Source organism: Siphateles boraxobius, unplaced genomic scaffold (genome assembly GCF_051911475.1).
Source record: "Siphateles boraxobius isolate OS27281-9 unplaced genomic scaffold, OSU_SipBor_1 20, whole genome shotgun sequence".
NCBI classification, from domain to species: domain Eukaryota; kingdom Metazoa; phylum Chordata; class Actinopteri; order Cypriniformes; family Leuciscidae; genus Siphateles; species Siphateles boraxobius.
The window spans coordinates 16113979-16138063 of record NW_027508811.1 but is presented as its reverse complement, the minus strand read 5'-3'; the positions used below and the strand labels follow the sequence as shown (position 1 = coordinate 16138063).

At 37.4% G+C, this 24085-nt stretch overlaps 1 protein-coding gene across 1 annotated transcript; it reads left to right on the top strand.

Moving 5' to 3' along the window:
- The first annotated feature begins 551 nt into the window (after window positions 1-551).
- On the top strand, window positions 552-22769 carry pcnx2 (pecanex 2). Its single transcript, XM_077237128.1, has 34 exons — window positions 552-972; window positions 1442-1641; window positions 1847-1961; window positions 2175-2211; window positions 2808-3875; window positions 3946-4090; window positions 4986-5128; window positions 5247-5325; window positions 5419-5554; window positions 5738-5880; window positions 5963-6116; window positions 6203-6235; window positions 6321-6492; window positions 6580-6690; window positions 6809-6900; window positions 7082-7191; window positions 7286-7388; window positions 8066-8158; window positions 8313-8463; window positions 8545-8686; window positions 10039-10216; window positions 10448-10571; window positions 11136-11265; window positions 11702-11760; window positions 11965-12180; window positions 12258-12511; window positions 13628-13861; window positions 14084-14187; window positions 14930-15074; window positions 15174-15404; window positions 15543-15817; window positions 15905-16065; window positions 16381-16802; window positions 19615-22769. The coding sequence occupies exons 1-34, from the start codon at window positions 820-822 to the stop codon at window positions 19750-19752; spliced, it is 6051 nt and encodes a 2016-aa protein (XP_077093243.1). The 5' UTR covers window positions 552-819; the 3' UTR covers window positions 19753-22769.
- The last annotated feature ends 1316 nt before the right edge of the window (window positions 22770-24085 follow it).

The window sequence follows — 24085 nt, the reverse complement described above, 5'->3', positions numbered from 1 at the left end:
AATTGTGAAATTTGTGTCAATACCCAGCCCTAATATATATATATATATATATATATATATATATATATATATATATATATATATATATATATATATATATATATATGTATATAGGCTATAGGCTATATATTAGTGCTGTCAAATCGATTAATTGCATCTAACATAAACACATATTATGTAAACAAATGCTTGTATGTTAGATGCGATTAATCAGTTTGACAGCATATATATATATATATATATATATATATATATATATATATATATATATATATATATATATGGACATTTTTAATTTTGTGCATTTTTAATTTTTAACTTATTGTGTACATAATACATTTTTTAAACATTTTAGCTAAGCCTACTTAAAATGTTCTGCTATTTATGTAAGCTCAAGATGCTGTCCCGCTTCCCTGGCTCCATCTCAGAACAGTTGATTGTCCACGGCTCTCGTCTTTTGACTGTATCCTCACACACACACACACACACACACACACAGGGTGGGGGCGCATGACTCAGTGAGCAGAAGAGCATCGCTATGAATCAGTCAATTCCTCCCTCCTATCCGCTCATGTGAAGCAGGCGCAGAAGGATGCTGCTGCTGGGAGCCTTTCACCGCACAAAACCAATGCATTTATGTTGGGAAATAGGGAGACAAGGCGTGGACGATGAAAAAGAAAAGTAAACGGCTTCAAGGAAGGATGTAGAGGCAGCTTCTGTAAATATGTAATCGCGCGTTGGGGCAGCGAGTCCAGGACGGCAGTGGTGTGAATTCGCAGCTTGCAGCATGATATATTTGTAGCGACCATTATTGAAAATATGGGCTCTCAAGTCGTGCAAACGCTACGACAAGGAGTCTGGGCTTCACTGACCGGTGGATGGTATCATGATCCAGACCAGAATAAATTTAACAATTCATGTCACCTGTATTTATGGATGTTTTTGCTTATGCTTCCATTATCTCTTCATTTGGTGAGTGATACAATGTCGCAGGCCGCCGACAATATTGTGCTTTGCTGATATGAAGCACTGAATGCGTTATACTGTAGCTGAAGAAACCTCACACGAAATATTTTTTCTAAATGGATTTACGCTTTAAATGTTATTGAATATTATATGAATTTAGGTGTGTATGCTCCTCGTAGCTCCTGGCACTGTCGCATTTTTTTCTTCTGCATAGCTTCCTTTCAAAGTGATTCACGCATGGCAGCCTGTATCATAGCATTGTTGTGCATTTACAGTAGACAAAAATATCAATAGGCCTATTTATTAAGTGCTTTTTCTAGTGGTCATGAATTTTTTTATTGTTATTATTGTTTATTCAGAAAAAACATCATAATAATGCAAATCCAATAATCTAAAATGATATTTTACAGTTGATTTATCTGTCAATTCATCTATTGCTCCAGGGATGTCATGGCTCTAATGTATTTTCCCCCAGGCTCTTCCACCCACCACTACTACCCTCAGTATCTACTGCACCTCAGTGACAGTTTTCTTCATTGTCATTAAGATGGTGAATTATCGCCTCCATCTGATGTTCGATCAGGGCGACATTGTAGCCCAGAATAGTGTGCCGGACATCAGCAAAGGTGTAGACAAGAAAAGCAACGTATCTGATTCCGGTCTTCCATCCCTAAGGTAAGATCCAAAATCAGTTGTGCCATATATTGATTTCAATATCCGTTTGCAATATTATTTCCCCAAATTATGTCAAAGGCTATGTTTTGCCTACTTAAACAAAACATATGCTTCTTGTTCTCAAAGCTCATAAACTCTACTGCCAAAAGTGTTTTTTATATTTGTTTTGTAACCAGGCTAAAGTCTGAATTGTTTTAATCCAAAGGAAGAGCAGCACAGTTCCTGACAGTGTTGCCACATCAGTATTGACCAAAAACAGACCAAGTCCAGTAATACAGGTCACAGTGAAACAGACTGAAACAGACCCTGGACTGATTGGAGTGAGTAATACTTTCAAGATTTTATATACTATAATTATTTATACTTGAAAAAAAGTATTGTTACAGAAAATGGTAATCAGTGTAACAGCAGCTATTTGAATGCGGATCTTGCACAAATCTATCTGTGAATACTGTTATGTATAAATAATGTATTTTTTGTGTTTTAAATAATAATTTCATTTTTTGGTTAACCTACTTTTCAAAACTGTGAAGGAGTGTCCAAAATCCGAGGAGCTGAAAAACATAGAGGGTATGTACCAGCTTTAATTTTAGCACTGGCCTGGTTTCACTGCATTGGAAGAGATCCTCAAAAATCTGGGAACATGCTGTGCAGATACACTACTCTAAGTTTCAGTCACAGAGCCTAGCATATGAACTGAGAAATAACTTGACTACTCTCTATCTTGCCTCAGTCACACACCACACTGAGTGTGACATCCTGCCAGGACCTCTCAAAAAAAGCTGTCAGACAGCTTTGCATAAACACAGCTTTACACTTACATTGTGAGGGTCTCTGACTGCATCTAAAAAACAGACATTTCAGAATATTTTACTGAATTAAAATTTGTTATTTCATATAATTTTATAAAATACATTTTAAAAAATGATGTAGCCTAATGTTGGTCAGCACTGGGAAAAACTTTTTTGCAGGATCAATCATGTATCAATACACCCTTAATTACTGTCTAATCAAATGTCAAGGAAGAAACAATTGGTGTATCATGGTTTCTGACATAAACCAACAGGTTTCAGGATCTAGTGGCTAATTCATTTCAAATCTATCATAAACCATATGTCCATCTGACATTTTAAATATGCTGTTTGTATACTGACTGACATTTACAGGTCAGAGTGATGCTATCTGTAATGAACGGTCTTGGCCAGACGTGGAGGAGAGACTCACCCCTGAGGATGTGTTCAGTCCCAACACTGACCAGTCTGCCCCACTCCTGCAAGGAGAGCAGATTCCTTCATCCCACAGAGACAAAGCTGACAATGATCTTCCGCCTTCCCCTGTGAATGAAGCGGACAGTTTAGAGGAGAAAGACAAACCCCCCACTGACCCCAACAACAATAATACCTCTCTAGAAATCACACGAGGTGGCGACGATGGAGAAAGACCTGAGGAGAATTATTGCTCGGATGAAATTGCTGTGGTGATGGTTGACAACTCGAGTCCCTTGTCCCACCTGGACGAGAGTGATACGGTGAAGATCATTATCACAATGAGCTGTGACCCACAGACAGCAGCTGAACTGGAGGAGTCTGTTAAACTGAGCATCTTAGAGTCAGCTCAGTCCCACCAGGGAGAATCCGACTGTCCTGTCAAAATTCCTGTCATCACCTTTGATTCACCTCACGAACTGGAGGAACCCTCTGCCGATGATGAGAAAGAAGATACGCCGGTTCCAGAAGACAACTCGGTTCAGGAGAAGTCAGAGCATCAAGACAGTCTTCTTGCCAAAGAGCCAATCAGTTCTGACTCTGCTCAAGAATGCAAAGAAATAGAGAGCAATGAGCATGAGATACCCAACCTGAGCCCCCAACTGACCAATAACAGCTCTTCTGGCATTGATGTCAACTCCCATCCTGATGAAAATGACCCTCCTGAGCTTAAACTGGATGCTGATGGATTCTTGCAAATTCCATCAGCATATATGAGATGTACTCAGAGTGGAAGAACACATGCTAGGGGACTCAGTATTGACAGTGGACGAGATGCTGTCCTCATTAGCCATAGAGCTAAAGATAAGCTCAGTACAATGACCTCCTCTAAATCTGACCTAGAAGCCAAGGAGGGACAGATACCCAATGAGTCCAACTTTGTTGAGTTTGTGTCTTTGCTGGAGTCTATCAACAACACCAGATTTGGGGGTGGAAATGAGGCTGAGGAGGAGAAGGAAGAGAGAAATGGTGAGTGTTGATTAATGCATGAGACTGCATTGAATATCTCTACTCAGATTAATGGTCTAACTCCTTTCAGAGCAAAGCATGACAGCGGAGAATAACTCTGACGTGTCAGAATCCACAGGACAACAACATGAGCGTCCAAATCCCCCAAACAGTCTGGCTACAGATACAATGAAAACTATTAAAGGGACTCTCATTCCTATTGTCTCTCCAGAAAGGTGGGTAAACTATAAATCTCAACATAAGCATGATATTTAAATTGACAACAGATTAAAATAATAATAATAATGATTTTATATATGTATGTATAAAAAAATATATACACACACACAAACACACAATAACATTCAAAAGTTGTGATCAATATTTTTTTTTTTAAAGAAATTTAAGTTTTTATTTAGCAAGGATGCATTAAAGTATGAAGACCCTAAAGGGATATGGTGATGGGGAAAAAATGAGATGGGAGGAAAAATTATATGCTTTTGTGCTGTCGTAAAACATTTGTGCTCCCACGAGAAACTATGGATTCACTCGCAAAACTTTTTGTTATGGAAATAATATGAGTTGGAAGAAAAAACTGCTTTTGAAAATGAACCTTTCTTGGGGGAACATAATATTTTTGCAGCGTTTCTCAGGGAATAGAGAATACAAAAGCTTTGCGAGTGAATGCAAAAGCATTTAGATATAATAAGCATAAAATATAAAAAGCAATAAAATATAACTAAAATATTAAGCAGCACAACTGGTTTTAACATAATGAGAAATGTTTCAGAGAAATGAAATCTGAAGGATCATGTGACACTGAAGAATGGAGTAATGGCTTATGACAATTCAGCTTTGCCATCACAGGAATAAATCACATTTTAAAATATATTGAAATCAATGATCAAATAAATGCAACCTTGAAGAGCATACAAGACTTCTTTCAAAAACATAAAATCGCACAGGCACCAAACCTTTGAATGGTAGTTTGTGTGTACCCTCATGAAAATCAAGAGTTATCAATTACAGACTCACAATAGTATAAACATACCAAACGGAATTTTCAGGGATGTTCCACTCATTCTGGAAAAAGTACACATTTTAGGGTACATTTTTTCCTTGTGTTCACAGTCCGCAGACAGATAAGGAGAGGGACCCTGATTATGATTCTCTGGCCTCACAAACGTCCCAGTCAGAGAGCTCCATGCTTCAGGTCATCTGCAGACCAGAGGCTACATCCAAAGAGGAGGCTTACACTTTTCACACTGTTCACAGTGAGTACAGTGGACAGACAGAAATGACTGTAGTGCATTAAGTGTAATGTCATATATATATATAGGAGGACTAGTAGAGGAGCGTTTGTGATGCTTTTAACATGTACAATATATACAGGAGAGAGACCTCGGAAACTGTACAATGAAAGAGCTTTAAACTTACCCCTTGGTGCCGAGCTCATCACGGGCAACATATGGTACTGTATCCTATTTCTCTTTTACAATCACAAAATTAAGTGAAAAATAAAAACAGTTGTTATAGATTTATAATGTTACCATATCTTCATTAGTGACCTCCTCTCCACATCCTCGAACTCTGAGTGCCAGGACGGGTTGGTGGGAGGACCCTCTGAATGCCCATTCCAGCGACGCATCCTTCCAACTCGCCGACTCCGGCCCAGGAGAACCCATCCGGAAATCTTCCAGGTCTGGAACCCCTCTTTCCACATATTAAGCTTGCTCTCACACAACAGAACAAACAGAACACATAGAAAACATGGTTGGTAGGTTTTGGTTAAAATACTGTATCTTAGAGGATAGATCGCCCATAAATGAAATTCAGTCATTATTTATTCACCATTTGAGGGCTTGAATATTTCTCATGCACAGGAGGAGGACTCCTTAGATGAATCATCCGAGACATCAACCCAAGAGAAACCCTCAAGAAAGCTGTACTACAAATTAAAGGTTTTTCCTGGGAAATGGGTGAACATATTGTATGATCGGCTAACCTTGCTGGCATTATTTGACAGGTGAGTGTGACAATGAAAGTTTTAGACATTGCAGTGCTATTCAAATACCATAAGCACAGAAATATGCTAATTGTTTTTGCAGGAACAAGGATATGACTGAGAACATGGTGGCTGTCTTCTTAGCTGTCTTGGTGGCTTTTCTGGGGTTTGTGCTTTTGAACGAGGGCTGCTTCAAAGACATCTGGGTCTTTCAGTTCTGCATGGTCATTGCTAGCTGTCAGTATTCCTTACTGAAGGTACCTGATTCCTCATTTTATAGCCTGTCTTTGCTGAAAATGAATCTACCGCTAGGCTGCCTGCTAAAGCATCTTGTGTTTTATAGAGTGTTCAGCCAGATGCAGCTTCACCTACTCATGTGAGTTTACTAGAGAAGCATTCAAGAACATTTCACATCATTGTTGTGTTTAACAGTATGAAAAAAGCTGTCTTTTTTTTTACAGGGCCATAATCAAATTGTAATCTACAGTCGTGCTGCATATTTCTGTATGTTCTGTGGCCTTATTTGGATTTTGGAGATAGTGTTGAGAAGACCAGATCTCCCTGTGTCCACCGTCTATGGCATCACAATAGTAACGTCAGACGCCCTTCAGTACGTGCAAGACATTTTAGTCGGTATGTTGTAAGTAAAAAAGTATGTTTAAAACATTACAAATGGAAATTGTTGTAAATTTGATGGATATGTTGATCTGATCTTTTCAGGGTTTACGTACTGCTTTCCGGTAACGTTTCTTCTGGGCCTTTTTCCGCAAATCAACACATTTTTTATATACTTTTTAGAACAAATCGACATGCACTTTTTTGGAGGTACAGGTCCGTATTCATGATAAATCATTTTTGAACCGTTTTTTTTCCTCCTCAAAATGCAGACAATTATAAATGATTAAAGGTCAACTGGAGGTAACTTGTGTTTCTCTTTTTTTCTGCTTAGCTGCAACTGGACTCCCATCTGCAGTGTACTGTATAGTACGGAGTCTTATAGCGCTGGCTTTACTTTACGGATTCTGTCTTGGCGCTTTGAAGGTATGATCTGTTGGGAATGGGAAAAGTATTTTTAATGACAACATGCATTTAATCTACTGGAATAAAAGGGTGCAGTACACTCCAAAAATTAGTAGATCATCAGTAAAAGATATACTTTATTTTATGAATGCAATACGAGATAGATTATAAATTTGTGATGGCATTGGCATCTTCTGTGTAGGAGCCTTGGGATGAACAGCATATTCCAGCACTTTTCTCTGGTTTCTGTGCCCTGCTAGTGGTCCTGTCCTATCATCTTAGTCGACAAAGCAGTGATCCATCTGTGTTATTGTAAGAACATTGTGCACTTTCCACAGATCAAGAACATTTTGAACTTCTGTCATAGTTTGGACTAAAAAACGTATTTGTTTGTCTTTGATCTTAGCTCATTGATAAAGTCCAAGCTGATGCCATCACTTGGACATGGTGAAGGGGAGGAGGATGAGGAGATCATAGACCCTCTTCCTGAGAAACTCAAAGGCTCAGTGGTGGGTGCCTTTGATTTATTTAGTGAATATTCAAAAACACTTTCATTTCACTTGGCCATAGACAAGAATAATCAGATTTACACTACCAATCAAAAGTTTGCAAGCCAGTAAGATTTTAAAATGCTTTTTAAAGAAGATCCTTATGTCTCTCATTTATCTTATTAAAAATACAGTAAAATTGTGAAATACTATTACAATTTAAAATAACGTATTCTGTTTTAATATAATTTAAAATGTAATTTATTCCTGTGATGGCAAAGCTGAATTTTCAGCATCATTACTCCATTCATGATCCTTGAGTCACATGATCCATCAGAAATCATTCAAAAATGCTGATTTGCTGCTCCAGAAATATTTATTTTTTATTTTTATCCAATATTATGTTCTGCTTAATATTTTTGTAGAAACCGTGATAACATTTTTTTTGATGAATAAAAAGTTCAAAAGAACAGCATTTATTGTGAAATAGAAATATTTTGAAACATTATTAATGTATTTACTGTCATTTTTTTATCAATTTAATGCATCCTTGCTGAAAAGTATTAATTTCTTCAAAAAAGAATACAATTTTACTGACTTTCACAAATTTTTCATCAGTAGTGTAGTAGTTGCATCTAAGGATCCATGTATTAATCTTAATTTATTACTTAAAATACATGTATAATTTTATGTTGCAGAAAGAGATTTTACTGTCAGATCTGGTTATCTGTATTCTCGCCTCAGTTTTGACCTTTGCTATTACTGCCAGCACGGTTTTCCTGTCTCTAAGGGTGAGTTTCTCCTACTTTTAAACTTCTTATACACGTCATTAAAAAAATCATAACCAAATCTAAACTATCATTGAGAGACAAGAGTCAATGATTACATGTTCAATTTAGTTTGCAGCCTACATGTCAATTAACACTTTGTTTTTGTCACATACAGCCATTTGTGTCCATAGTGCTGTATGCATTAGCAGCCACTGTGGGCTTTGTCACCCACTATCTCATCCCTCAGTTACGGAAACACCATCCCTGGCTGTGGATCTCTCATCCTGTGCTGAAGAGTAAGGAATACTCACAATTCGAACCCAGAGGTCGGTTAACTGCTCATCTGTGACGTGTCTACAGTCATTGACATTCGTATGAATATTAATGTTAGTATACTATCTTTTTAGAGGATGCTCACTTGATGTGGTTCGAGCGTCTCTATGTGGGGCTGCTGACTTTTGAGAAGTATATTGTCTACCCAGCCATTGTCCTCAGTGCACTTACCAACGACGGCTTCGCCCTCAGCCATCGTAAGAAACTAGGAATACAGTAAGTATAATTCCACTAATTCTTATTGGCAATTCAATACAGATATTAAAAAATATTGTACATTTTTTACTCATCAGTCAATCCCATAATTTTTATTTTAAACTAAACGTTTTGCTTTTAAATATGTCTCTTCTGCTCACCAAGACTATATTTATTCAATCAAAAATACAATAAAACTGTAAAAGTGTGAAGTATTATTACAATTTAAACAGAATTCCTGTGATGGCCAAAGCTGAATTTTCAGCATCATTACTCCAGTCTTCAGTCTCACAAGATCCTTCAGAAATAATATGCTGATTTGGTGCTCATGAAACATTTCTTCTTTTTGTCAATTTTGAAAACAGTTGTGCTGCTAAAAGTGTAACTTTTCCCGCTTTGTATTGTTACAATGTATGTAGTAAATGTAAATGAACAATGTTTACTCATTCTCCGTGTTACCTGGACCGTTTATTTGTCTGCAACTTTGACAGCTCCGGGCCTTTCGTGAAAACTACAGATTATACTTCTGCATTTTTGTATCCCCACACATGGACTGTTGGATTGACAGAGGGTTATGAACAGAACAGTTATTGTAAGGGTAGGTTTATCACTGAAAATCTTCACTTTAAACAGCATCATAGTAAATATGGATCACTATGGCAGCAGCTTTCTTACCTGTACCCTGACAGAACGGCAGTTTATTTTATTCCCCCCCCTCCATTTGGCCTAAAACACTGTTCGTGGTCATCCAGTTTTTGAAATGTTGACTGCAGTACAAACATGGAGGTTTTTTAGATTTTCCGTCACAACATTCTCTCCATATATATATATATATATATATATATATATATATATATATATATATATAGCCTATATATATGATAATACTAAGACATTTTTCTTTGTGACACTGAAGACTGGAGTAATGGCTGCTGAAAATTCATTTCACTTAAAAAATATAATTCAATAAAAAAGTAGTAATAGTTTGATTGTTTAATGGTGTATTAAACACAATGATTGTGTTTCACACACGCACACACACACACACACACACACACACACACACACACACACACACACACACACACACACACACACACACACACACACACACACACACACACACACACACACACACACACACACACACACACACACACACACACACACACACACACACACACACACACACACACACACACACACACACACTGGTAGAGTACTTTCCTACAACACATTTTCCTGCTCATTGTGGTGGTTTTATCAGAAGTTAGCATCTGAGCTGTGTGAGAGCCACCTGATTAGTGTTTGCTGTGCTTGGCTGTGTGCTGCCTCTGCACCTGAGTGGCTCAGGTGTCTGTGTCTCGCTCCAGCTGTGATGTCTTGTTGATGACAGTTGCTGGGATGAAGCTTCTTCGTGCCTCCTTCTGCAATCCCAGCTACCAGTTCCTCACGCTCATCTTCACCATCATCTTCTTTGAGTTTGACTGCAGCAGTGCCTCTGAAACATTCCTGCTCAACTTCTTCCTCATGTCCATCATCTTCAACAAGGTCAGTGCTATATAGGTTGGATGGACATTAGTGCATTGAAATGCTCATCATTCCCTGCCCTTTGTGTTCATTTAGTATTCATTTTCCAACTTAGATAAAAATGACATGTCAATATTGTGCCAGACTACCTTATGAAATAGCTCTTAGCAGACAGTACATTTAGTAACTAGTCCCAAAATAACTGCCTTTGTTGTCCTGCTGTCTTACAACAGCTCTTTGTTTTGTCTACAGCTTTGGGATCTTCTCCACAAGCTGCACTTCATTCTGGTGTATATCGCCCCCTGGCAGATAGCATGGGGTAGTGCATTTCATGCATTTGCACAACCTTTCGCTGTACCTCATATCCTTGCAATCTGTCCAGCTTGAGTGTGTATATTGGTAGTACAGACCTTGTACTATGTTTACTCACAATTTTAATCTGATCAAGTAAAGGTGCCGTAAGTCAGTTTTCAAACTTTTTAAGCCAACGACCCCTAAAAAATAATGATCCCCTTGCGAGGGACCCACTTTCTAAAATACTATAGCAACTATATATATTTATATATTCATATGTATAAAAAACTAAATTTCTGCAATGAAAAAAAAAGAAAATATTTAATAGTTATTATTATTTCTATTACGTTTACACTTTTTATGTTTATACATCTTTTTGTCAACAAAATTAAATATTTTATGAGTAATCTCAGGATTTCGAGCCAGCTCTTAGAAAGCAGACTGAAATGGCAATAATGTAAAATTCGGTTAAATGTAATTTCTTTATTTTTTTAGGTGTGATTTCTCAGGACACTTATTAGAGTGTCAGATAGCATGACAAGAAATGGCTTATAGCACCTTTAAAGAATTATTGCAATACGGTTAAAGCATCATAGCTTCAAAAGCAGTGCAAATATTTGGGTTTTTCCTTGACGGAGCAGCTCAGATTCTGCCATGCTCCTGCTGCAGACGTTAATCACGACGCTCTTCTACACACCACTCAGCCCTTTCCTCGGGAGCGCTATTTTTATCACCTCTTATCCACGGCCTGTGAAGTTCTGGGAGAGGAACTACAAGTAAGTTGTCTGTTTTTTCCACGAGTACATAAAACATGCATGTAGCTTCAGAGTGACGTAATGCACTGTCAGTTAACTGCATACTTGAGTGCGTTTTTCTATCTTTAAGAGCACTTGAAAGAACAAATGCATATTTATTGATTTGAAAACAGCTGTTGATGCAAGATGTGTTTGACATTGTTTGTTTCCATTGGGACAAAGGTCCTTTATGGTTGATGGGCTTTATCTGAAGTCCAACAGCCTGTAGTAGCAGAGAGAAAGCCACACAATGTTGAATTATTGATGTAGATTCCAACCACAAATGTGATGACACAGAATGTTTCTGTTGTTGATATTAAACATGAATGGTGGCACAGGCATCAGATTAAATGGGGTTTTTGACATAACTGTGAATATTGCACTTCATGAACATTTGATTTGATTTTGACATTTTCAGCACCAAACGAATTGACAATTCCAACAGCCGACTAGTGTCTCAGGTTGACAAAGAGACTGGTAAATACTGTCTTTATCTATTCATGTCTTACCACACACTTTCGATTTCTGTGCAAAACACTCCAGTTTCACTGAGTTTAAACTTTTTTTGAAGTATGTCAGACATTGTTTAGGATGCCATGTGTCTACTGTTGCAAAAGACACAATGGTGTCCTCTTACATTTTTAAATAAAAATGTTGAGAGATTATATGCTCACCATGTAGGCTGTGATGACAACAACCTCAACTCAATTTTCTATGAGTACCTGACGCGCTCCTTGCAGCATTCTTTATGTGGAGACCTGATGTTGGGCCGCTGGGGGAATTATTGCGCTGGAGATTGCTTCATCCTGGCTTCTGACTACCTTAATGCACTTGTTCACCTCATTGAGGTCGGCAACGGTCTGGTCACCTTCCAGCTACGAGGTCTGGAGTTCAGGGGTAAGTGGTTTTAACATTAAATTGTCATATTGTTGTAAATGTTCCTTCTCCTCACTCTGGCCTTCTCATTTCCTCAGGTACTTACTGTCAGCAGCGGGAGGTGGAGGCCATCACAGAAGGTGTAGAGGAGGATGATTCTTGCTGCTGCTGTGAACCGGGTCATTTGCCCCATGTGCTGTCCTGCAATGCTGCTTTCAATCTACGTTGGCTGGCCTGGGAGGTGACCACTACTAAGTACCTGCTGGAGGGCTACAGCATTAGTGAAAACAACGCTGCCACCATGCTGCAAGTTTATGACTTGCGCAAGCTGCTCATCACTTACTACCTTAAGGTACCAGCAACACTATTATGTGACCTTTATATTTCGGAAGAAAGTTGTAATAGTGGTAATACAGTTCCAGTTCACATTCCTCTTAACAACTCTGTTTCCTTAATGGTTTAATTAACAGTTATTTTTGTGCTATTAGTAAAAAATAGATATTTGAAAGAAAAGAAAAAAGAAATGCAATTGCATTGCCAAATGATGATACAGCATTTAAAACAATTCTTTAGAGGTTTTAGAGGTATGAATTTTAGAGGTAGTTTTAGAGGTATGAATGCTATCTAATCATTTCTCTTTTTTTATACTACTGACAAAAAGCTCATAAAGATATTGTAAAACTAATCCATATGAATTGAGCGGTTTAGTCCAAAGTTTTTGAAGAGACACGATCGCTTTATATTTTGAACGGATTGAATTTAGGCTTTTATTCACATACAAACATTCATTTACTCACATCAGCTGTGGTAAACCAAGGGAAGCTCAAGCATTCTCTGAAGCATCATTCTCGTGTCACGCAGCACATTTGAGCTTCCAAAGATTTGTTCTCTCACGTTAATCAGGTTCGGTTGTGCTTCTGTTTATGTTCGCTGATCAATGTTTATCAATGCTCTGTGGAATACTTGATCCTGATTGGTCAATCGCACCTTCCAGCGGTTTGTTATTCCACTATAACAACCGCTGAAAACAAATAACGCAGGCTCATCCGGGTTACTGAAGTCAGCAGCGCTATACACTTGCAAGAAGCGGTTTTTCTTTGTGGAGGTTTTGCATTTGGTGAGCTAATAAAATATTAAAACTCAGTCAAATCAATATTTTGTGTACAGTTATTTAATTAGGTCATCCAGACCAGTATCGTGGACTCGCTCTCTCTTTTTTCATACAAACGCAAAAACTGTTTGTTCTAAGATAACAATCGGCTGGATGTTCGTTATCCCTTACATAAAGGAGTAAATTCAATCTGTTCATCATGTGAAGTGATCGAGTCTCTTCTGTCTACTTAAATTTGATATTCTACATTTCCTCAAAGGATAAAATAGCTATAATGTTCTTGATTTACTGTGGTAGTTTTATTTTTTGATAAAATGACACTCACATCTCTGTATTTTCAATTATTTCTATTTTTAGAGCATCATCTACTACCTGGTGATCAACCCCAAGCTGCAGATATGGATTAAAGACCAGTCCACGCAGGAAGTCCTTCAGTCTTACACTAAATGGCATCACATTGAGAAGGATCCGGCTGTGTTCAGCATGAAGATTGATGAAGACTATGTCCACTGTCTGCAGGGGGTCACCAGAGCCAGCTACTGTAACGTCTACCTGGAGTGGATTCAATACTGTGCCAACAAGCTGGAGGAGGTGAGGAGACACAAATGGCATTCATTAGAGTGAGTGAAAGCTGATACACTAAGGCACGTCTTTGAGAGTGCAATAAAAAACAGTGTCTGGCTGATTTTAAAATGGTGCATTAACTTGGGATGTACCTTTGGTAGGACAGTTGAACACTTCTTTGCATTTCCACAATGTTAAGGTGATCTAAACTTGCATCTTATACCTAAAGTTCATTTTTTTCGTTCTCAGCCAGTGGACAGCGATGAAGATTCTCCCTTGGTTACTCTGTGTTTCGCTCTATCTGTGGTTGGACGGAGATCCCTCAGCACAGCAGCACATAACAGGTCCAACAGGTACACTTCCAAAATTTGCGATGTGCACTTAAATATTTGAAAGTTAAATACTTGATAAAAGTGGTTTTATCAAATGGTTTGTTTGATGGATGCCAATCAGAATCAAGAATACCACATAAAATGTGTACCGCCACACGAAATACTGTTTTGCTTTGAAAAGCACAATAATTGCTTTGAAGAAACGGGCAGTGGAATAGGGGAAAAATTTAAGAATTTGAGACACATCTTTTAAAAGTTGATCTTATTTTAATTTGAGCGCCACGTTTATGTCCGATTAGCGCGTTTACTTAGAAAAACAATGGTAATGTAGTGCAGTGGAATTAAAAAACAAGTTCTCGGTGAGAGATTTTACGTTTTAAAGTCGGCATGAAATGAAGTTACGAGAGTTTTTTCTTCTCTATTGTGATGTATATACGACTGAAACGTCTTTTCAAACAAAAAAAATGTAGGAGGGGCATTTTTTTTATCTGGGAATTGAGAGAATTGTAGTGGTTTGCTATTGCTGTGATCTCATGTGAGTGACGGGTTGTCCCGCCCTCATGCCTGTAAACATGTCATCAGAGAAGAGATGTCTCTGCAATTAGGGAGGGGAAGTTATTTAAATGAAAAATTATGAAGGCACATGGATTTTAAATAATAATGATTTGCATGGATAAATCATTTATAATAAATATTCCAATATTCCTTAAAAAACAAATTGTCAATTTTGATTTCATGGTGACTTTAATGGTTTCCTCCACAGTCTAGAGTCATTCCTCTATGGCTTCAACACGCTGTTCAAAGGTGACTTCCGCATTGCCGCTAAGGATGAATGGGTCTTTGCTGACATGGACCTGCTGCAGACGGTTGTGGCCCCAGCCGTGAGAATGAGTCTGAAACTCCACCAGGTGAAATGATTGGACAATGTTTGGATATTGCACAACATGACGAACTATTCACAGCCTATTTGGCTTTTGGTATAATTTCAATAATTTCACGTTATACAGGACCATTTCACGAGCCTGGAGGAGACTGAGGAGCCTGCTGTGCTTTACGAGGCCATAACCAACTACAGAACCAGTCTAGTGATCTGTCATGAGAGCGATCCCGCCTGGCGAAGAGCAGTACTGTCCAGCCAAGACACACTTCTCACGCTTCGTCACATGGTGGATGAAGGCGCAGATGAGTATAAGATCATCATGCTCTACAAACGACATCTCAGCTTCAAAGTTATAAAGGCAAGAGAGCAAAAACTATGTATGAGTTTTATTTTCGACACTTTTTTTTAGTTTGTAGTGTAGGCTAGCTTTAGTTTGTACGTTTATTATGTTTTAAGACTGATTGTTATTAATTTATCTCGTCATCTTTCCATTCAGATGAATAAAGAATGTGTGCGAGGGCTGTGGGCAGGTCAGCAGCAAGAGCTTGTCTTCCTCCGGAACCGCAATCCTGAACGCGGAAGCATCCAGAACTCAAAGCAGGCTCTGCGAAACATGATCAACTCCTCCTGTGACCAGCCCCTGGGTTACCCCATGTTTGTGTCCCCACTCACCACCTCCTATATGGGAACTCACAAGCAGATCAGGAACATATGGGGCGGCCCTCTGAGTTTGGACAGCATTCGCACCTGGCTGCTCTCCAGGTTGTTTCGGTATGTACAAGGCATTAACAGGCTCTTTTTCTGTTTCTATTCTATAATTATTATATATTTTTTAAAAACCTTTCTTGCATTTTCTAGGGTGAGGAAAGATAATCTTACCAGCTGTAACAGTGGCATGAACATGGAGGATGTGGATTGTGCTGGTTCCTCCTTAAGTCAAAATCATAACTCTGCCACATCCCAGAGCCTAAGCCTATATCACGGCCGTCCTCGCAGCTCCCAGTCTAGAAACCACGGAGGTCAGAACAAACCATGTACACTTTATACATTTCTGTACAGTTTGTTGCCCTAAAACCTAGAAGAACATTTTTGTTAAAGTCATTTGAAATTATAAAAAAATTAAATCAGTAATTAAAAATATGAATGAAAATTAAATTAAAAAACAATTTGGTTTACTTTTTCCTAGATCGAAAACCATACAAAATTAAAAATGGAAATTTACTTTCCATTTCAGCACAAAATGAATTTTATCATTTTGAAATGAATGTTTCCCATAAGAGAATCAGAAAAATGTACATTCTTCTGTCTGTGCTGACAGTCTCCTTTCCCTGTAGCTCACCGGGAGTATCGCAGTCGCTCAGTGCAACCTCATGGCCAGCGGCCCCCCGTCACCAGCCGATCGGGCCCCATCCTAGACAGCCAGCACGGCTCGGGCTCTGGAGGCCCCGGACTGGTGCAGCGCCTGTCCAACAGCCAGCTGTCCTTCAACACTTCCTCCATTGCCTCCGTCTTTTCCCAGGTGCCTCGTTTGTCCACAACAGGGCCTCTGGCTTCAGCTGCGGGTCACCATCGCTCCAGTCAGGTGTCTTCCTCCAGCTCCACGCTGAGTCTGCTCTTTGGCAAGCGCAGCTTCTCCAGCGGCTTGGTCATCTCGGGCCTCTCTGCAGCTGAGGGGGGAAACACCAGCGATACGCAGTCCTCAAGCTCTGTCAACATCGTCCTGGGACCATCCTGTCGCTCCAGTCGTGCAACACAGGTGAGGGGACGTATTTTCAGATGTTTTTACAATGATATATGAAACATTTGGGTTTTAAAAGCATTTTCAAGAAACAAAAGCTTGCCAGAATAGACCACTATTTAGTCTTCAGATGATATACAGGTACTTCTCAAAAAATTAGCATATTGTGATAAAGTTCATTATTTTCCATAATGTAATGATAAAAATTAAACTTTCATATATTTTAGATTCATTGCACACCAACTGGAATATTTCAGGTCTTTTATTGTTTTAATACTGATGATTTTGGCATACAGCTCATGAAAACCCAAAATTCCTATCTCAAAAAATTAGCATATCATGAAAAGGGTCTCTAAACGAGCTATTAACCTAATCATCTGAATCAACTAATTAACTCTAAACACCTGCAAAAGATTCCTGAGGCTTTTAAAAACTCCCAGCCTGTTTCATTACTCAAAACCGCAATAATGGGTAAGACTGCCGACCTGACTGCTGTCCAGAAGGCCATCATTGACACCCTCAAGCAAGAGGGTAAGACACAGAAAGAAATTTCTGAACAAATAGGCTGTTCCCAGAGTGCTGTATCAAGGCACCTCAGTGGGAAGTCTGTGGGAAGGAAACAGTGTGGCAAAAAACACTGCACAACGAGAAGAGGTGACCGGACCCTGAGGAAGATTGTGGAGAAGGACCGATTCCAGACCTTGAGGGACCTGCGGAAGCAGTGGACTGAGTCTGGAGGTAGAAACATCCAGAGCCACCGTGCACAGGCGTGTGCAGGAAATGGGCTACAGGTGCCGCATTCCCCAGGTCAAGCCACTTTTGAACCAGAAACAGCGGCAGAAGCGCCTGACCTGGGCTACAGATAAGCAGCACTGGAGTACCCACAGTCAATGATGGTCTGGGGTGCCATGTCAGCTGCTGGTGTTGGTCCACTGTGTTTTATCAAGGGCAGGGTCAATGCAGCTAGCTATCAGGAGATTTTGGAGCACTTCATGCTTCCATCTGCTGAAAAGCTTTATGGAGATGAAGATTTCATTTTTCAGCACGACCTGGCACCTGCTCACAGTGCCAAAACCACTGGTAAATGGTTTACTGACCATGGTATTACCGTGCTCAATTGGCCTGCCAACTCTCCTGATCTGAACCCCATAGAGAATCTGTGTGATATTGTGAAGAGAAAGTTGAGAGACGCAAGACCCAACACTTTGGATGAGCTTAAGGCCGCTATCGAAGCATCCTGGGCCTCCATAACACCTCAGCAGTGCCACAGGCTGATTGCCTCCATGCCACGCCGCAGTTTCTTTCTGTGTCTTACCCTCTTGCTTGAGGGTGTCAATGATGGCCTTCTGGACAGCAGTCAGGTCGGCAGTCTTACTCATGATTGCGGTTTTGAGTAATGAAACAGGCTGGGAGTTTTTAAAAGCCTCAGGAATCTTTTGCAGGTGTTTAGAGTTAATTAGTTGATTCAGATGATTAGGTTAATAGCTCGTTTAGAGACCCTTTTCATGATATGCTAATTTTTTGAGATAGGAATTTTGGGTTTTCATGAGCTGTATGCCAAAATCATCAGTATTAAAACAATAAAAGACCTGAATTATTTCAGTTGGTGTGCAATGAATCTAAAATATACGAAAGTTTAATTTTTATCATTACATTATGGAAAATAATGAACTTTATCACAATATGCTAATTTTTTTAGAAGGACCTGTAAAGCAGCACATGCTAATTCCCTATGTTTGTCATTAATCTACACTTACAAAGCAGAGGCTCATAACCTTTAAACATTTCACATTTATTTATAACTTAGAGCAAAGAAAATTTAAATAATACTTAACACTATTATATTTTAGCTTCAGAAAAAAACATAAACATGTTCTGTTTGATAATATTAATTTGCAGTGTTGTTTAATTTCTTTGCCTTATTTAACTCTTAAAATGGTTGGTGAATTCAGAAAATGAATTGAACCTTTAATATTTCATATGCATTTATATATAACCATTCATTCATTTTGGTGACTTAATTTGTTATTATACGCTACCATTCAAAAGTTTAGGGTCAGTAACAATTTAAAAAAAAAAAATTAATACCTTTATTCATTAAGAAAGCATTAAATTGTCAAAAGTGACAGTACAGACATTTATAATGTTATAAAAGATTTGAATTTCAAATGCTGCTCTATTGAACTTTCCATTCATCAAAGAGTCCTGGAAAAAAAATGTTTCAATAAGAAAAATTAAAAAATGAATTACTGTTTCCATAAAAATATATTTTTCTTAACTTAACAATAATAAGAAATTATTCTTGAGCACCAAATCAGCATATTAAAATGATTTCTGAAGGATCATATGACACTGAAGACTGGAGTAATAATGCTGAAGTTTTAGCTTTGTCTTCACATAAATAAATTACATTTAAACTATAATAAAATAGAAAACAGTATTTGTAAATTGTAACAATATTTAAAATTCTTACGGTAGTGTATAACTTCACAAGTTCTGGAGAAAATTCTAGATTAACCTTTCATGGTAAAGTTTCCACACTGGTAAAGGTTAGACGTACTGTTGAAAAAAAGTGTTTTCTTTAGTAGTTTTTCACATCTTTTATTTAAATAATGCATTTTGTGTTAATTCTGGACCCAGAATGCACCTAATCATCCTAAAAAATTTTCCTCACTCACCTTTGATTCTGTATTTTTGTTCCATTCTGTATCTTTGTATTATAAATAAGCTTCCCAATGATTTTGAGTCTTACAGATTAGGAATCAGCATCAAGTTATTGCTGAAATTTTTACAAACCAAACTACATTTTAAGCTTGTCCATTCTTTTCAGCAGTGGACATCAGAGGCGTACGAGAGCATAGATGCCTCCTCCACCATTGCCACAGAACCCAAGGTCCACAGCACAGACAAGAGCCAAGACGACTCCACTTCAGCCTTCCACGACGCTCCGGAGCAGAAGACCATATGAGACCACGATCACTTAATGCCTCAGCCCAGCATGATCTCCTGAGCTCAAGTAATGTACATTACAGACATCTTTTTGTAAAACAAAACATCTGCCATGTGTAGAAAATGTAAGTATCCTATTTAAGGGAAAAGAACCGCTCTTCCAAAAAAAATTATATATAATAATAATAAAGAATACAGGCAAAAAAAAGTGTTTATGAGAGTGAACAGAAGCGTGTTACTCTCCATCTATGAGATTAAACAATGGAATTTGATGACTAAAATAATTTATGTTTGCGCCTTGAGTGCACGCACTTCATGAACACCACTCACTGCAGTGATTATTTTTATAGACTTGCAAAATAAGAACTGTTGTTCAAGTATAAGTAATGTAAGATCACATGACTAAAGAAGGTGTCAGGAATGATTGCATAGTAGATTTCTTGCACACTGCTGTTTTGAAATGTGTTGTGATCCAGATGTGTCATTGTTTTATACTAACATAACAGCACTACAAGGATTCTGAACTGGTTACTGATGCATTAAAAGCAGTGACAAGAAAATGTAAATCTGTAAACCTACTAAAACAACTAAAAGTTGCCATATTCACTCTTTGGCACATATTGTATATACACTTTTTTCCTCTAATATTTTACCATTAGTAAGATGATTAATTGGCCCTTGGAAAATTGTTGTAAACTGATCTTTACCTCCCGGAGTATGGCAAGCACAATCTAAGAAATAAAGAATGTGTACTTTATAAAGAAATTCCTCCAAGAACTAAAATGAGTTTCATGGATCTGGAACTATACAGTAGTTGCCAAAAGCAAAATGTTGTGCGTTTCTTTTTTACTACGGGAAATGTGGGGCTTTCAGTTAATTTATTTTATGACATGGGGGTCTGTATGATGTGTTGTAATATCAAATATTTCATGGTAAGTTTAGACCTATATTTGCATATTATAATGCTCCCAAAAATAGGGAGACATCAAAAACTTAAAAACCCACTCCATAACACAACTTGAATAATTAAAACAAGTTAAAAAAGAATCTGAATTTTGTCCTTATTCATTTTTATATCTGTGATTCTGTGTACAGTACCAGTCAGAAGTTGCACCATTACATCTGACAAATGTTTAAAAAAAATCGTAGGCACAATTTATATTTGTTTACAAACTCATTTTCTCTTATTTAAGCATATGTATGAATTTCACGAATGTGTTTCTCATAATCCTTTCCGGTCTAAAATTTATTGCTTAAATTATTGAAAATTATTTTGTAAAGAAATATAAAAAGTCTGTACAGTATGTATGAATTTCTTTACAAAAGTACAATTTTGTTTTAATTGATGAGGATTAATTATCAATCTTCCATTTGTGTTATTTCATAGTTTTGATGACTTAACAGTTATTCAGAATGTGGAAAATAATAAATAAGTAGGCGTCTCCAAGCTTTTAAATGGCACTGTCTAATTATAACTAATTTAGCAGAATTGAAAAAGATTGTACTGTACCTGACTGATACTCCCAGCAACATTACTGGAAACAGACATGCTGGAGTGCAATTAGACGGAAGATTTGCTCGTCTAGAACATGTAAAGCTTTTGAAACAACCATTCAATGTCACTTTGTGTTCAAAATGCTAACTATAAAATATACTGTGTAGACTACAACTAGCATTTTGAGCACCCATTTATGAGACAAAATGCATCAATTCCTTTGAACACTTCATTGAATATCTTTTTACAGAAACATGCTGCAACAATATTCAAAAAACACTTAATTTGTGACAGGCTGCTGTTACTTTATGGAACATGCTATTATAACATGGAGTTCACAGAAAAAAGATATGATACCCATGACTTTTTGAGGAATTTGTAAATCTAAGTATTTTAATAATTTTGGCACGTTAAGCAATCATTACAGAAAACACGAGAATGCCAGTACTTTCATTGACTCCAGAGATTATGATATTGTTGTCTGGGGAGTAAAGACAAAAATAGTTCAACATTGCACACATTGCAAGCAGGAAAAAAATCATAATTTAAGCGAAGAGCCTGATGTGGAGATCTTCCAGAAGAAACAATCAGAGCTCATGTGAATCCTCCAAGGAGAAAGTAATGTGAGAACAGTTCTCATGTGTGCGAGGCTGAAAAAGTCGATTACTTGATGTGTCATTACTGTGATCTACGAGTTAAACTGCAAAACCACTATTGTAACAACATGCTACAGGTCAGGAGATATTTTCTTTTTCTTTTAAACTTTGCACAAGACATTACAAAAAAACTTTTAAGTGAGTATAAAATCCCTTTTCCTTTAAGTGTCAAACATTTTTTCCACAAATTAGTTATTTTGCTCTTCAGCTATTTGGTACAGTATGTTATTATGTGTTAGACAGACAGAAGAAGCACCATATTGTAAGTCACTTTATTTGATGTCTACAAATACATTTGTTCTCTCTTTTAATAGTGTTCATGCAGGATTACATGTGATCTGAAAGATGCCCATTCGCTTGGGCTCACTTCTTAATAAACCAGTACTGCTGTTCTTGTACTGAACTTCATAATTTACAATAAACTAATTTCATTAATAGAAGTCAAATTGCAGTCATTCCACCAAGTTTTCAGAGTTCAGCACAGAATACTGTATTTAAATACAATTATAAAGAAACTGCTAGTATTTCCAATATATGTCAATTTCCAAAACTCTTCCAGGAGATTCAGTGTTACTGTCTGCAGATTGCAGTACTTCTATATATACCTGTACAGTATTGTGTTAACTAAACTATTTTGAATAGCAAAAGCATGCCAAATATAAAAGATTCTTTTTTTTTCTATCAGTAATAATTTACAAAGGCATTATAGTTTGTCCTCTGGTATTAAAAACAACAGAATTATAATTAAATATTAGGTCATTTTAAAACACTGTATTAAATAGGTGATAGTATTTATGAGGTCTCATAACAGGGCACAGCTCTAAAGAAAGCCTTCAGTGAAGGTCTGATCTGTGTCTGATCTGAGAAGAAGAAAAAACAGGGCAAGCCTATATTCTGTAAGGGAAAAAATATTGTGACAGTGGGACGAGTGGTTTGAGATTTCATTGTGTGACATATAATAAGCACCAAACACTTGATGATCATGATGATGATGATGATGATGGTGGTGGAAAATAAAAAATAGCTTTTTGTTTGTTTGTTTTTTGTGTGCAGAGGACAATGACAGAAGCTGAAAGGCTAAAATTTCAAACTTATTTCCAAATCTTGGCATTAATAGTTTACTGCATGTGCAAATGTCTCTACTTACAGCGTGCATCATGCATTCGATCACAGAGAAGAGCACAAAATTTATAAGATAAACATCTTCTCTTGGGTTAACTAAATCATAGATCATGGCCTAAACATTCAAGGCACTTCAGGGTGACTGTGATAAACTGTTTGCCTCCAAAGCCTGTGAAAGATGCCTTAAAATGATCAGTTAATAATTCTTACTTTTCTTCATAGCATAAATGCGCAGAGGGCTTCTCTATCCCTTCTAACGATTACGAAATAGTTTGGAATCTTTATATTTAAATATCTGACAACTGTAACTGGCAGGTTGTTTGTGATATTGGAGCAATAAAAAATAATAGCATGTTTTGTTAAAAATATGTAAAGTGACCAAATTTGAGGTACACAATAATCCTATAAGAAATAATTCAGTAGCGCTCTGCAGAGTAAATCGTAGTCAGGCTGTTTTATCACGAAAGCGGTTGGAATGTAATTGTGAACTTGTATAAAGACAAAACAAGTGAGCATGACGAGGTTATAGAAACACAAATCATTGAACTATGAATTATGATTTTAAAGTCAGGCGTCAAATGTTTAATAAAAATATTACCTGACCTCTTTCCAATTCCATGTGATGTCAAAAAAATTATTTAATGAAAGAAAAAAGCTGATATACATGAAGCCTTCCTCCTTGTTGCAATATTCATACAGTATATTGAGGGTCACCGCAAGGTCATTTAAATTCACATTACCCTGCATGACCCATCAAATCAGTGGCATTAATGTCTTATGAATGTAAAGAGCATATTCCATGTAAGCACAATGAAGAATTGTGAAGGGTGTGCAGTGCAGCGCACAGAGTATTACTTTTTTTTTCTATAATTACAGCAATCTGTTATATGTTATGTTATTTAGATCACATAATGCAAGCACATGCAGGTAACAGACACTAGAATAAATGAGTATTATTTTTTAAACAGAAAATATATCTTTGCTTGGGCACAAACTGCTGATCTTTTGTTTAAACAAAGAAAACCAACAGAACTAAAGGATGAGAAGTTTAATCGATGGGGTTGAGCTAAAAATGCAGT

Bases quoted from the DNA above. Each gene is read 5' to 3' on its own strand.
- pcnx2 (XM_077237128.1), top strand. From the start codon at position 820: ATGGGCTCTCAAGTCGTGCAAACGCTACGACAAGGAGTCTGGGCTTCA. The intron at 5,881-5,962 runs GTGAGTGTGACA...TTGTTTTTGCAG, and splicing joins TTGCTGGCATTATTTGACAG to GAACAAGGATATGACTGAGA. The intron at 8,159-8,312 runs GTGAGTTTCTCC...TGTCACATACAG, and splicing joins CGGTTTTCCTGTCTCTAAGG to CCATTTGTGTCCATAGTGCT.